Source organism: Erythrolamprus reginae, chromosome 7 (genome assembly GCF_031021105.1).
Source record: "Erythrolamprus reginae isolate rEryReg1 chromosome 7, rEryReg1.hap1, whole genome shotgun sequence".
NCBI lineage: Eukaryota > Metazoa > Chordata > Lepidosauria > Squamata > Dipsadidae > Erythrolamprus > Erythrolamprus reginae.
This window is the reverse complement of record NC_091956.1, coordinates 15284488-15300390: the sequence shown is the minus strand read 5'-3', so window position 1 is coordinate 15300390 and position 15903 is coordinate 15284488. Positions and strand designations below refer to the sequence as shown.

General features: G+C 45.9%; 1 protein-coding gene across 1 annotated transcript in view; it reads left to right on the top strand.

Moving 5' to 3' along the window:
• The window catches only part of KLB (klotho beta), a 30133-nt gene extending 19019 nt beyond the window's left edge, over positions 1-11114 (top strand). Inside the window, exons 2-5 of the mRNA XM_070756558.1 lie at positions 1470-1980; positions 5937-6205; positions 7789-8932; positions 10014-11114. Coding sequence (XP_070612659.1) covers positions 1470-1980; positions 5937-6205; positions 7789-8932; positions 10014-10393 — 2304 coding nt within the window. The 3' untranslated portion in view covers positions 10394-11114. The remainder of the gene's footprint in view (positions 1-1469; positions 1981-5936; positions 6206-7788; positions 8933-10013) is intronic.
• The last annotated feature ends 4789 nt before the right edge of the window (positions 11115-15903 follow it).

Below are 15903 nucleotides of genomic sequence, written 5' to 3'. Positions count from 1 at the left end.
CCTTGCCTTTTGAAAGCTTTTGAAGACTCACCTCTGCCGTCAGGCATGGGGGAATTGAGGCAGCATCAGGACATAAACCTATAGTGTTCCTCCAGCCTCCGGTCTCCCAGGAAGTTCACAGGAAGTGGCGGTAGGCAGAGCGCCCAATGAGGAAGGCTTAGCAGAAAGCCACGGCTGATTGTCTATTCACGCCACCTGCTTTGCTCCTGGATGGACTGGAAGCTAAGAAGCACAATTGAGCAGTGCAACCTATTTATTTATTTTTATTCATTTATTTTAATTTGTCAAGTACGTATTGGTAGTATACATAGATATAACCAGGTGGAGGTTATTGCTACCGTCTCTACTGGGATGCTGCGTGCACAGCTTCGGGTCTTGCTTCAGTATCCAAGCGAGATTTTGCTTCTGCGCATGCGCAGGAAACAAAATCTCATGAGGGGATGGGCGAAAGAGATATTTCGTTGATTTTATTTTTGCACAGAAGCAAAAAATCGGCAAAATCTCCAAGTCGCACATGTCCTCTTGTGAGATTTTGCTGTCTGCGCATACGCAGAAGCAAAATATCACTCAGATGCGCACGCATGCATGCCAGTAGCCCGAAACTGCAGGCGCAGGTCAACTTTTACTACCAATGCAGCATTCTCATCCATACCAATAGGAACCCATTCAGCGAAGGATTGCTACATTCGTCGTTACCGGTGCACCCCCAAAGCCGTCAAAAGCAGGCATGGGTCTGGCGGGCGCACACGTGCCCTTCAGTGTGAGATTTTGCTTCTGTGCATGTGCAGCAAGCAAAATTTCATGTGAGGACATGCGCGCGAGTGAGATTTCAGCGCTTTTCACCGATATTTTTGGTTCCGCGCATGCGCAGAATCCAAATCTCAAACATTTTTGCTTCCGTGCATGTGCGGGAGCAAAAAAATAGTCAAAAATCGCCAGAATCTCACTCTCAAAATCATTTTTGCGCAAGATTTCGCTTGCTGCGCATGCGCAGAAGCCAATGTCATGCGGGCACATGCCCCAAATCTCTATCGGAACGTAGCATCTTACTGTTCCAGTAGGAGGCCATCAGTGAATCCGCTACTGGATATAACGCTGTTTATATACATAATATGGGTACTAATAAGAGGGAAACATTAGGACAGGGATAGTAGGCATGCTGGTGCACTTATGCACGCCCCTTACTGACCTCTTAGGAACTCCCGTGGATAGGCCTTGTGGTGATGGGGGTTTTTTCCCCACAAACTTCTGTGAAATCAAACTGTCCACTTAGGAAGCAACACTGATTGACAATCAATTTGACATGCTGTCAGCACACTTAACTTTGTACAGAACAAAGAATTCAATGAGAATATTTCATTCATTCAGATCTAGGATGAGTTCTCGGAGTGTTCCCTTTATATGTTTTTTTTTTTAACAGTGCATATAGAATTAAACTCCAAATGTATTTTTTTTCCCTTCCTTTTTAGGCTCATGCAAAAGTCTGGCATAATTACGACCAACATTTTCGGCCCCAGCAGGGCGGGTTTTTGTCAATCACGTTAGGCTCTCACTGGATCTCCCCCAGCAGAATCAACAATCAATCAGATATTGAGAAGTGTCAGCTGTCCATGCAGAAAGTCCTGGGTTGGTTTGCAAAGCCGATACACGGGGACGGCGATTACCCAGAAGAGCTGAAGATTCAACTGGGCTCCCTCCTCCCAAATGCCACCCCAGCGGAAATAAAATACTTTAAAGGGACGGCCGATTTCTTTTCATTTTCCTTCGGCCCCAATAACTTTAAGCCTTCCAGCCTGCTGCCCAAACTGGGGCAAAATTTCTCCCTCGATCTGAGGGCCGCTCTGAACTGGATCAGAGCGGAGTACGATAACCCCAGGATCTTCATCACCGAAAACGGGTGGTTCACCAACAAGGAGGTGAAAACGGAAGACACCACGGCTATGTACACGATAAAGACTTTTATCAATATGGTCTTGCAAGGTGAGTAAAGGGATCGGTGTGCATTTGTGTGGGGGGTTTGAAAGCCAGTATTGGGTTAGAACAAAGGTAGGCAAAGTTGGCTCTTCCATGACATGTAGCCAATCATTGCTAGCTCAGGAATTCTGGGAGTGGAAGTCCACATGTCATAGAAGAGCCAACTTTGCCTACCCCTGGGTTAGGATATAAGACCATAACAAGAGCCATGCTGAATCAGGCCAAAGCCCATCGAGTCCAGCATTCTGTGTCACACAAGGGCCCATCAATTGTCCATGGGATCTTGGGCAGAAAGAGAAGGCCAAACCCTCCCTTTCCCTTGACCCCCAACAAATGGTACCCAAGTGTTCCCTCTAATTTTTTTTTGGGGTGGGCGGAAAAGTATAGTGTCTGAGCGGCAGTCCCTTTGGGACTGGGCGGCACAGAAATATTAAATAAACAAACAAACAAACAAACAAAACAACAACAACACCCACCCTGTTTTGCCTCAGAGAATTTCAAAATAAAATACTGTGTACTGTGTGTCTATAACAGTGAGCTCATAATAGGGCAACTCTGTCAATATCAAAATGCCACTTAAATAGTTGAGCTAGTTTCAAACTAGATTTTGATTTTCTTTCTCTCTTCCTTACTCCCATTCTTTTTCTTTCTCTTTTCCTTCCTCTCTTTTTTCTATCTGTTTCTCTCTCTTCCTCTCTTCCTCTCTCTCTCCTTCCCTCTCACTCTTTCCCTCTCGGCTTCTGGGCAGGTTTGGAAAACTCTGAGTTGATGATGATTTTTAAGTGAGCGATTGCTCACTGCTCAGCTTAGAGGGAACTATGGGGATCGGTGTGCATTTGTGTGGGGGATTTGAAAGCCAGTATTGGGTTAGAGCAGGGGTAGGCAAAGTTGGCTCTTCCATGACATGTAGCCAATCATGCTAGCTCAGGAATTCTGGGAGTGGAAGTCCACATGTCATAGAAGAGCCAACTTTGCCTACCCCTGAGTTAGGATATAAGAACATAAGAAGAGCCATGCTGAATGAGGCCAAAGCCCATCAAGTCCAGCATTCTGTGTCACACACAGGGGCCCACCAATTGTCCATGGGATCTTATTTATTTATTATTTATTATTTATTTATTATTTAGATTTGTATGCCGCCCCTCTCCACAGACTCGGGGCGGCTCACAACAAAGTGAAACAATTTACAACAAATCTAAATTACAGTTTAAAAATATTTTTTAAAAACCCCATTTTCTAAACAAACATACATACAAACATACCATTCATAAATTGTATATGCCCGGGGGAGATGACTCAGTTCCCCCATGCCTGACGACAAAGGTGGGTCTTAAGGAGCTTACGAAAGGCAAGGAGAGTAGGGGCAGTTCTAATCTCCGGGGGGAGTTGGTTCCAGAGGGTCGGGGCCGCCACAGAGAAGGCTCTTCCCCTGGGGCCCGCCAACCGATATTGTTTAGTTGACGGGACCCGGAGAAGGCCAACTCTGTGGGACCTAATCGGTCGCTGGGATTCGTGCGGCAGCAGGCAGTCTCGGAGATATTCTGGTCCAGTGCCATGAAGGGCTTTAAAGGTCATAACCAACACTTTGAATTGTGACCGGAAATTGATCGGCAACCAATGCAGACTGCGGAGTGATGGTGAAACATGGGCATACCTAGGTAAGCCCATGACTGCTCTCGCAGCTGCATTCTGCACGATCTGAAGTTTCCGAACACTTGAGCAGAAAGAGAAAGCAAGACCCTCCCTTTCCCTTGACCCCCAACAAATGGGACCCAAGGGAATCCTGCCTGCCTCAACCAACATAGAGACGGCCCTTGGACATCTGTTTCAATAACCACCGATACACTTGGCCTTCCATGAATCTCTCTCATCCTGCCTTGAAGCTATCCAGGCTGACAGCTGTCACGAGACTTCTTCTGGAAGGGAATTCCATAAACCAAGGACCCTCTGGGTGAAGAAATATTTCCCTTTATTTGTCCTCAATTTCCTACCTATGAGCTTTAGGGAGTGCCCCCTCGTCCTAGTATTGTGTGATAGAGAAAATAATGTTTCTCTATCCACCTTTTCTATCCACTGCATGATTTTATACACTTTGATCAAATGCCATCTTTCAAGGCTGAAAAGACCCAAGACGTTGCAGCCTGGTTTCATAAGGAAGGTGCTCCCTATCCTTGATCGTACTAGTTGCCCTTTTTTGCACCTTTTTCAGCTCCATTATATCCTTCTTGAGGTGCAGTGACCAGAACTGTACACAGTACTCCAAGTGTGGCCTCACCATCGATTTGTACAGAGGCAAGACAACACTTGCCGGCCTATTTTTGATTCCCTTCCTAATCATGCCAAGCATGGAATTAGCTTTTTTTTACTGCTGTTGCGCACTGGGTTCATATCTTCATTGACCCCAAGATCCCTTTCTTGGGTTGCAGCATGGACAGTCCAGTGCGCCATCCCCGTAGGAAAAATTGAGAAGCGCATGCATCTCCATGTCCCTCAAAACGAGGCCCAATTTCTGCGCATGCACAGGAAGCGAAATCTTGCATGAGGAAGCACGGGTGCGCTATTTAGCCAATTTTGGGCAATTTTTTTTTTGTTTCCGTGCATGCGCGGAAGCAAAGAAATTGCCATAAGTCAACAAAAGGAGAGGTGAACACCCATCGCAGCAGCGTTCATACCCTTAACATTCAGGTAGCGTATTACAGCATGCACTTCGCTCTTGTAGAGAAACAGAATGAGGATGCTCATCTCTAACCTTCACCACAACGCCAGTCGATGATGTACTTGATCACTGGCACTGCTTGTTCTCTTCCGCTAGCTTCCCACTACACAATAGTCTGCATTGGTTGCTGATCAGTTTCCTTTCACAATTCAAAGTGTTGGTCATCACCTATAAAGCCCTTCATGGCACCGGACCAGGGTATCTACGAGACCGCCTTCTGCCGCACGAATCCCAGCGACCGGTTAGGTCCCACAGAATGGGCCTTCTCTGGGTCCCGTCAACAAAATAATGTCGTTTGGTGGGGCCCAGGGGAAGAGCCTTCTCTGTGGCGGCCCTGGCCCTCTGGAACCAACTCCCCCCAGAGATTAGAATTGCCCCCACCCTCCTCGCCTTTCGTAAGCTCCTTAAAACCCACCTCTGCCGTCAGGGAACTGAGATATTCTTTCCCCCTAGGCCTTTACAATTTATGCATGGTATGTTTGTTTATTTGTTTGTATGTTGGTTTTACAATAAGGGTTTTTTAGTTGTTTTAGTATTGGATTTACATGCTGTTTTTTATTACTGTTGTTAGCCGCCCCGAGTCTACGGAGAGGGGCGGCATACAAATCCAATAAATAAATAAAATAAATAAATAAATACCAAACTTCCCCTGCAAACTTTCACCGCGAGAGCTACGTGCCTTGTAACCTTACTATCTGGATAACCCTCCTATATAGGTTGTTTTCATGACAAATATTTTTTTTATTTATGTAAATATTGAATACTTTTTTATCTAATTCAATAAATGTCCCACAAATGTGTCAATTTTTCAATGTGCTTAACATTGATATATATATAACCTACGTAAACAAAAGCTGTTTTGGGATCCTCTATAGTTTTTAAAAGTGGGCAACAGGGAGAAAAATAAATAAGAAACACTAGTCCAGATCCTTGGTGAGAAAAGTAATCCATGCCTTTGTTACTTTTCAGAAGTAGTAGGGGAAAAGTGATGAGATATAAGGTGGACCAGACTGATGTGATTCCACCCACTTTGTTCATGGCTCCATCCGTCTTAAATAAATTTAATTATCCACCCAAAATAAAAATAATTCCTTAGATTGGAACTCTACGAATAAACCAGGCATTTGCTAGAGAAACCCTTTTCAACCCTCCTTACGGATTTATATTTCTGATAAATGCACAACATAGCAAGAGTTCGTTAATGGGTGAAAAATGTTTTTTATTTATTTATTTGCCTTTTATGCAGCTATTAAATACGATCAGGTCGATGTCTTCGGTTATACACTTTGGTCTCTCTTGGATGGCTTTGAATGGCAACAGGCCTTCAATGACCGGCGAGGTTTGTTTTACGTGGATTTTGAGAGCGAAACGAAAGAGCGGATCCCGAAATCATCCGCCTTTTATTACAAGAAAATCATCCAGGAGAATGGCTTTCCTGCTGAAGAATTAGCCCGGGCTTTGCAAGGCAAATTTCCTTGGGATTTCTTCTGGGGCGTCACAGAATCCGTTATCAAGGTAAGGAATGTGCAGACTGGTCACATACACAGAGGAAATGTGGATATGTTAGAAACATAGAGATATAGAAGATTGACAGCAGAAAAAGACCTCATGATTCATCTAGTCTGCCCTTATACTATTTCCTGTATTTTATCTCAGGATGGATATACGTTTATCCCAGGCATGCTTAAATTCAGTGACTGTGGATTTACCAACCACGACTGCTGGACGTTTGTTCCAAGCATCTACTACTTTTTCAGTCAAATAATATTTTCTCACGTTGCTTCTGATTTCCCCCCCAGCTAACCTCAGATTGTGCCCCCTTGTTCTTGTGTTCACTTTCCTATTAAAAACACTTCTCTCCTAGAAACCTAGAAACATAGAAGACTGACGGCAGAAAAAGACCTCATGGTTCATCTAGTCTGCCCTTATACTATTTCCTGTATTTTATCTCAGGATGGATATACGTTTATCCCAGGCATGCTTAAATTCAGTGACTGTGGATTTACCAGCCATGTCTGCTGGAAGTTTGTTCCAAGCATCTACTACTCTTTCAGTAAAATAATATTTTCTCACGTTGCTTCTGATTTCCCCCCCAGCTAACCTAAGATTGTGCCCCCTTGTTCTTGTGTTCCCTTTCCTATTAAAAACACTTCCCTCCTGAACCTTATTTAACCCTTTAACATATTTAAATGTTTCAATCGCGTCCCGTCCCCCCTTTCCCTTCTCTCCTCCAGACTATACAGATTGAGTTCATGAAGTCTTTCCTGAGAAGTTTTATGCTTAAGACCTTCCACCATTTTTGTAGCCTGTCTTTGGACCCGTTCAATTTGATCAATATCTTTTTTTAGGTGAAGTCCAGCTGATAGCCCAGAGATACAAGTAATAATTCAGTAATACAATCCAGATACATTAAGCGTATAAAACATTACTTCCTTTGGCAAATATCAGTCAAGAACAGCCCTAGTCATACACAGTTAAATCAGTCAATAACTCTCAATACTTATACAGTGGCACCTCTACTTACAAACTTAATTCATTCCGTGACCAGGTTCTGAAGTAGAAAAGTTTGTAAAAAGAAGCAATTTTTCCTATAGGAATCAACGTAAAGGCAAATAATGCATCCGATTGGGGAAACCACAGGGAGGGTGAAGGCCCTGTTTCCTCCCAGGAGATTCCTAGAGAGGCCCCACGGAGGCTTCTCCCCGCCTTTTCCGGCCCTGTTCCCTCCCAGGAGATTCCTAGAGAGGCCCCATGGAGGTTTCTCCCCAACTTTTTCGACCCTGTTTCCTCCCAGAAGATTCCTAGAGAGGCCCCATGGAGGCTTCTCCCCGCCTTTTCTGGCCTTGTTTCCGCCCAGGAGATTCCTAGGGAGGCTCCACGGAGGCTTCTCCCTGCCTTTTCAGGTTACAGTTTTGGAGGCTCGGGTTTGTAAGTGGAAAATGGTTCTTTAGAAGAGGCAATAAAGTCTTGAACACCCGGTTCTTATCTAGAAAAGTTCGTAAGTAGAGGTGTTCTTAGGTAGAGGTACCGCTGTACACGTACACAAAAGCCACCCTGTAAATCAATATTCCTTCTTAAATCTTCATTCTCATTTGCAGACAGAATCCGTCGCTTCTTCTCCTCAGTTCTCCGACCATAACCTGTACCTCTGGAATGTCACTGGAGACGGAAAATTCTACCAGGTGAAGGGAGTGAAATTGAAAAACCGGCCAGGTCAGTGTACAGACTTCACCAGCATTAAAACACACCTTCAACTGCTATCCAAAATGAACGTCACTCACTATAGGTTTGCCTTCAATTGGTCCCTGCTCCTCCCCAGTGGCAACGCATCATCCCTTAACCGTCACGTCCTGCGGTATTACCGGTGTCTGATTAGCGAGATACTCAAACACAAAGTGAAGCCCGTAGTCACTTTGCACTATCCGACCCACCAGTCTCTAAGCCTGCCTGGTCCTTTGCTCCAACATGGAGGATGGTTAAATCAATCCACCATCCGGGCCTTTAGAACATACGCTGAAGTGTGCTTCCGGGAATTTGGAGACCTGGTTAAACTCTGGATCACCATCAACGAGCCGAATCGGTTCGGCGATATTTACAACAGCAGTGGCAACGACACTTACCAAGCAGCTCACAATTTGTTGATCGCTCACGCCACGGCTTGGCAGGTCTACGAGAAACTATATCGGTCTTTCCAGAAGGGTCAGGTGTCTCTTTCCCTGCACTTTGATTGGGCAGAACCCGCTATCCCGTTTCTCGCTAGCCATTTGGAAGCAGCCAATCGTTTCCTCCAGTTCGAAATGGCCTGGTTTTTAGACCCACTGCTGAAGACAGGCGACTATCCCTCAACCATGAGAAAATACCTTGGTTACAAAAACCGCAAAGGCCTTTCCAGTTCATTCCTTCCTTTTTTCACCGAGGAGGAGACGGAGCTGATCAGAGGGGCTGCCGACTTTGTCGCGGTGAATCATTTCACCACGCGATTTGTGGCCCACGAGACGAAGAACGGAAGCCGTTATGAGTTGGATCAGGACATCCAACTCATAAAAGATTCTGCCTACCCCATTTCCCCCACTCAGTCCGCGGTGGTGCCGTGGGGGTTACGCAAGGCCCTGAACTGGATCAATCAGCGTTACGGCAATGTGGATATTTATATCACCGCGAGCGGGATCGAGGACCCATCTAAAGACAACGACGAGCTCCGTAAATACTATCTTGAAAAGTACCTGCAGGAAGCTTTTAAAGGTGAGTAGAAGGCGACAGATGCCCCTCCCAATAATTCCGAAAGTTTCCTGTGTGTTTGCTTATCAAACTTTAAAGAGGGTGGCTGGGTTGTTTTTCCTTTACACAGAAGGGGTGAAACCACTTTGAGGAAAGCCACACAGGAGAGGTACACTATTTTTATTGATTGGAATACCATATTTTTCAGAGTATAAGACGCACCGGAGTATAAGAAGCACCTTAGTTTTTTGGGAGGAAATAGGAAAAAACCCCTGCTTACATAGAAACATAGAAGACTGACGGCAGAAAAAGACCTCATGGTCCATCTAGTCTGCCCTTATACTATTTCCTGTGTTTTATCTTAGGATGGATATATGTTTATCCCAGGCATGTTTAAATTCAGTTACTGTGGATTGACCAACCACGTCTGCTGGAAGTTTGTTCCAAGGATCTACTACTCTTTCAGTGAAATAATATTTCCTCACGTTGCTTTTGATCTTTCCCCCAACTGACTTCAGATTGTGCCCCCTTGTTCTTGTGTTCACTTTCCTATTAAAAACACTTCCCTCCTGAACCTTATTTGACCCTTTAATATATTTAAATGTTTCGATCATGTCCCCCCTTTTCCTTCTGTCCTCCAGACTATACAGATTGAGGTCATGAAGTCTTTCCTGATACGTTTTATGCTTAAGACCTTCCACCATTCTTGTAGCCCGTCTTTGGACCCGTTCAATTTTGTCAATATCTTTTTGTAGGTGAGGTCTCCAGAACTGGACACAGTGTTCCAAATGTGGTCTCACCAGCGCTGTATATAAGGGGATCACAATCTCCCTCTTCCTGCTTGTTATACCTCTAGCTATGCAGCCAAGCATCCTACTTGCTTTTCCTACTTCCTATTCATCTGGCTAGGGGATAAAAATGTCACTTGTATTGTTTGTAATACCAACAAAATACTTTTTATAACTTGCAAAAAATTCTGCAGAACGGTGTTCCTTTCAGGGGGGAAAAAACCGAACTTAAATGAGTTTATACCCGAATACTATAGAATGGCTTTCTGGTTCATACAGAAATAAAATTAACATGAGTTGTTGATCGTCCTTTTCAGCTTATCGCATCGACAAGGTCAACCTCAAAGGCTATTTCGCATTCAAGCTCACCGATGAAGCAGCCAAGCCCAAAATTGGTTTCTTCACCTCCGAACTTCAAGCCAAAGCCTCCGTCTCCTTCTACAATCAGTTGATCTGCAACAACGGTTTCCCCGTCGACCCTACGAAGAAATGCGGACCGCAAAAGCAAATGGCGCCCTGCACCTTCTGCCGACTTGCCGTTCAGGACAAGCCTCTAATATTCCTTGGATGCTGCGTTTTGGCTACTCTAATAATCCTCCTGAGCATTTTGGCTTTCCAGAAGCGAAAGAAAAAGAGACAAGATTGGTCGAAATACTTCCAGCACGTCGGCTTTTCGGTGGAGACGAAACCCAAATAAATTCTGAGCCCGAGATAGAATGTTTTCTATCTCCATTTATCATTCCTCTATTTACTGAGACTTGGTGGCGCAGTGGGTTAAGGTGCAGTGCTGCAAGCTGCTTCTGTTGACTGCTGGCTGTAGTTCGGCAGTTCAAATCTCACCACGGCCTCAAGGTTGACTCAGCCTTCCATCTTTCCGAGGGTGGGTAAAATGAGGACCCAGATTGTTGGGGGCGAGAGGCTGATTCTGGAAACTAGAGAGGGCTGTAAAGCTCTGTCTAAATGCTAAAATGCTATCAACAAGGATCAGAAAAATTAGCGGAAATACTCTTTATTATTGTTCAAGGAGATATAATTGGAAGGGCAAATTCAGAATACTGACACAAGAACTATACTTTGGGTTTTTACAAAGGCTCAGTCTACACGCTTGTTTCGTACCTTGGACATTTCTGGCCATTTACTACTGACATGGTATCCAGTCAACTAGCGTTATTCAGTTTCTTCGGCCTCTACCAATCATACAACTCAGTCCAAAGGAAGCTATTTAATCTACTTGACATCTGGCACTTATCCTCATGAAAGTGAACTTACTTAAAAAGTATGCACATTAGTTTATTATTTTAATGAGAATTCAACCAAATGTTTCTGTTGGGTATAAACTATGTACTTCAATTTTAAACGGTAAGATTTTACAAGTATGCACTTTTAAAAATAAATGCCTTCGCATTTCTCAAGTATAATTCTCCCAGGGTATGTGTATGCGCTGTGCTTTGGAGATAGAACTTTGACAATATACAGTGATACCTTGTCTTACAAACTTAATTGGTTCCGGGACGAGGTTCTTAAGGTGAAAGGTTTGTAAGATGAAACAATGATTCCCATAGGAATCAATAGAAAAGTGATTAATGCGTGCAAGCCAAAAATTCACCCGTTGCCAGCCGAAGCGCCTGTTTTTGCACTGCCGGGATTACCCTGAGGCTCCCCTCCATGGGAAACCCCACCTCTGGACTTCTGTGTTTTTGCGATGCTGCAGGGGAATCCCAGCATTGCAAAAACGAGCACTTCGCTGGCAACGGAAGTCCGGAGGTGGGGTTTCCCAGTGAAGGGAGCATCAGTGAAACCGCAGCATCACAAAAACATCGAAGTCCTCGAAATCTCACCTCCGGACCTCTGTGTTTTCCATGGACGGGATTCAGGCCTCAGGCGAATCCCAGCAGCGCAAAGAAGGGGGCTTCGCTGGCAATGGAAGTTCGGAGGCGGGGCATCCCAGCAGCAGCAGTGGGTTTGTAAGGTGAAAATAGTTTGTAAGAAGAGGCAAAAAAATCTTAAACCCTGGGTTTGTATCTCGAAAAGTTTGTATGACGAGGCGTTTGTAAGACGAGGTATCACTGTACTGTGCTTCCCCGAAAATAAAGACAGGGCCTTAGATTTTTTTTGAACCTCGAAATATGGCCTTGACTTTATTGTTGGGGGGGGCACTATTCTTTTGGGGTTCAGTAGGCAGCAAGTGTGGGACTGACTAAAGCACCCAGCAACATGCCTGGGAAGCCCCTCCATCTTGGGGCAGCGATTGAGTTGGACTCTTCCTGCGGAGGGAAGGAGGACTCTTGCCTTTATTTCCTTCCTCCCGCAGGCCCCGCTTACTCTTCCCAGATGCCCAGCAGCTGTTCTGTCTGGACGGGTCGGCGATCGGAATAAAAACCACACACACACTCAAAAGATCTAATATAAAACTACATTGCTATTAAAATCTCCAGAATAAAACAGGTTAATTTTTAGACCATACTGGCAGTGTTCTCGGCTTAATTGTCTCTGAGATAAGCACAAGTCCTGGGCCAGAAGCCAAATCTCAATTAGGGGAATTCCTTTGAAGTGATTCTGTCCGTCAAACAGACTTACAGTTCTCTGTGGTTTTTCTCAGACGATGAGATTACATGATGATGTGCTTACATGAGTTAGAGCGATCTGCAAGCAAAGTGCTTGAACTCTGGTCGTGCTTTTTACAAACATTGTCTGCCACGCCCACTTCCCCCAAGCCTGTTGCTTATATAGGGACAAGGCGTAGCCAAGTGTTCTCTAGAGGTACTGACACGAAGACCCTTTCTTTCTCAAATACTCTTGTTTAGACAGGACCCTTGCATCTAACATGGTCTCGTCCTTTAATTCATCTTCCTCCTCTGACTCGGTCAATACCCTAACTGGGGGTGCTACAGTCCCTAATTGATTCTCAGTCTCTGACTCCACAACACTCTCACTCTCAGGTGACAAGAACACTGGTCTAGGATAAATAATAATAATAATGTTATTATTATTATTATTATTATTATTATTATTAGATTTGTATGCCGCCCCTCTCCGTAGTCTCAGAGCGGCTCACAACAAAATAATAACAATATAAGAAATCTAATATTAAAAACATCTAAAACCCCAACATTAAAACCATACAACACAATCATACCAGGCGTACATTATATAAGCCTGGGGGCTATCTTAGTTCCCCCATGCCTGGCGACATAGGTGGGTCTTTAGCAACTTACGAAAGGCAAGGAGGGTGGGGGTGGTTCTAATCTCTCCGGGGAGTTGATTCCAGAGGGCCGGGGCCGCCACAGAGAAGGCTCTTCTCCTGGGGCCTGCGAGACGATAGTTTGGTCGACGGGACCCGAAGAAGGCCAACTCTGAGGGACCTTATTGGTCGCTGGGATTCGTGTGGCAGAAGACGGTTCCAGAGGTATTCTGGTCCGATGCCATGTAGGGCTTTATACATGGCATCGGACCAGACTCTCACTCCTGACAAGAACACTGGCCTAGGATACCAAGGATCCATCTCCTGGTCCGCGAAATCCATAACCAGCTGAGGCAGATGTGGACCAGCCACAACAGCAGCAAGACATGGGGCAGTCCTGACAGATGCAGCTTGTCTGGCTTGGCTACAGCCAGTGCTTCCTGTTCACAGCTGACCTTGCCTTGCATAGTGCTGGCTGACGCCTTCGGTAGGTGGCCGCAGAGAGGGCAGCAGCAACAATCACAGCACCTCAGCCACAGAAACAGCTGGTGACCAAACCCAAGCTGAAAGCCAAATTTATAGCCGGGTGCAGCAGCGGAAGCAGCCGAGCAAACCTTTCAGTTGGGGGCTGGAGGATGGGAGTGTGTGTAAGACACAGCACCAGGATAGGTGACCCTTGGGCTGCACCAGCGAAGGACTGCCATCTTTGGCACTACCCTCTGCCATCTTTGGCACTACCCTCTGAGGCACACGCACGACCATTGGCGTGAGATTTGGCTTTGTGTATGTGCAGAAGCCAAATCTCATGCGGGGACGCGCATCATGGACATGCAGCTGCATGAGCATCCAGAAAATCACTACCAGAGCATAGCACCAGTAATGGCCCATCACTGAGATGCATGCCAAACACAATAAATCTTTCTCCCCTTTCACTCATACAGATGCAGTAGTGTGTGTGCATGATCACCCAAGAGAAAAAAGGTTCGCCATCACTGGGTTAGGGCCTTCAGCACTTCCTGTCAGGGATGACACAACAATTGCTGTCAGCAATGAGATATCATGTCCAGGGCTCAATGATTTGAGAGGAAGAATAACCACTGCTTGAAGCTCGAGTGCGAAGGGCATGGAAAAGACATGACTGGTTGGTAGAAGAGTCACTCATAAGTAGTGCTGCTGGGTAATTAGGTCACACACTCATACTATTTAAGGGTGAGGCATGCTCCACCTTATTGCAGAAAAACGTTCATTGAAGAATCGTCTTGTCTTGTCCACTGCATTCGATTTGGATTTTAAAAGTCACATTCTTGGCTTTGCTAATGTGTTTTTCTCTTCCAGTTATTTTCTGAGGTGTCTTCTGATGACTCTGGTTACAGCTGGTAATTATTACTGGCTTATCTTCGCTCTGGGACTTTAGCAAATGATTACATTTCTCTAGCTTGCTTCTCTCTCTGAAAAGACTTTTGCACTATTGAGACTTTTTGTATTTATTAAATCCTTTTATTAATTAGACCATTGGTGTGCATCTAACTATTGGGGCTGGCAACAGGACAGAATACTTTCTTCCCACTCCCGCTTCGCTCGAGAGCCAGAGGTGGGGAAGGATCAGTGGACACAGCACAAAGGAACAAATCCCACGCACCCCCTTCACCTGCATCCCGTATGAAGGACGCAGGGAGGGCAGGTGGAGGATGAGCAAGCCGAGCCCATGAACAAGTGAGGGAGGTGGCGGCGGGAGGCCGAAATGTATTTATTTATTGGATTTGTATGCCGCCCCTCTCCGCAGACTCAGGGCAGCTAACAACAATGATAAAAAACAACATGTAACAATCCAATTTAATAAAACAACTAAAAACCCTTATTATAAAAACCAAACATACACAAACATACCATACATAACTTGTAATGGCCTAGGGGAAGGAATATCCTAACTCCCCCATGCCTGGCGACAAAGGTGGGTCTTGAGTAATTTGCGAAAGACAAGGAGGGTGGGGGCCGTTCTAATCTCTGGGGGGGGAGTTGATTCCAGAGGGCCGGGGCCGCCACAGAGAAGGCTCTTCCTCTGGGGCCCGCTAAACGACAGTTTGGTCGACGGGACCCGAAGAAGGCCAACTCTGTGGGACCTTATCAGCCGCTGGGATTTGTGCGGTAGAAGGCGGTTCTGGATGTATTCTGGCCCAATGCCATGTAGGGCTTTAAAGGTCATTACCAACACTTTGAATTGTGACCGGAAACCGATCGGCAGCCAGTGCAGGCCACGGAGTGTTGCAGAAAAGTGGGCGAATCTAGGAAGCCCCACGATGGCTCTCGTGGCCGCATTCTGCACGATCTGAAGTTTCCGAACACTTTTCAAAGGTAGCCCCATGTAGAGAGCGTTGCAGTAATCGAACCTCGAGGTGATGAGGGCATGAGCGACTGTGAGCAATGACTCCCTGTCCAAATAGGGCCGCAACTGGTGCACCAGGCGAACCTGGGCAAACGTCCTCCTCACGAGGTGGTGACAGAAATGTCTGCTGCTCAAACCCTGAGCTTGTGGGCTCGCTGTACCCAACAGGCCTCGCCGCCTTCTTGCAGGTAGGGACGTGTTTCAAAGTGCTGTAGGCAGAGCCCAGAGGAACGAGTTAGTCCTCCGCGGTGTGTGCACACCTGCCTCTCTCGCGGGCGGCTCTTTTGCTGCTCTTTCTCCGGCGCACACACTTGGCCAGGGGAGAGAAGGGGGGTGAGTTAGAGAGGTGGGTGTGCACATACCATGCGGGACGAGCTCGGTTCCTCTGGGCTGCCTCTGGCAGTTTTGAAACGCACTCCTGCCTACGAGGACGCGGCGAGGCAGGGAGCGATGCTTGCCTCCTTCCTCGAAGGCAGGAGTGTGTTTCAAACTACTGTAGGCAGAGCCCAGAGGAGCCGAGTTAGTTCCGTGGGGTGTGCGCGCACCCACCTCTTGTTTGCTCTCGCGACCAAGAGTACCTACCACAAAAAGAGCACGTCCCCCCCTTTTTCTGGAAAGTCGTTCAATCACAAAATACAGGATA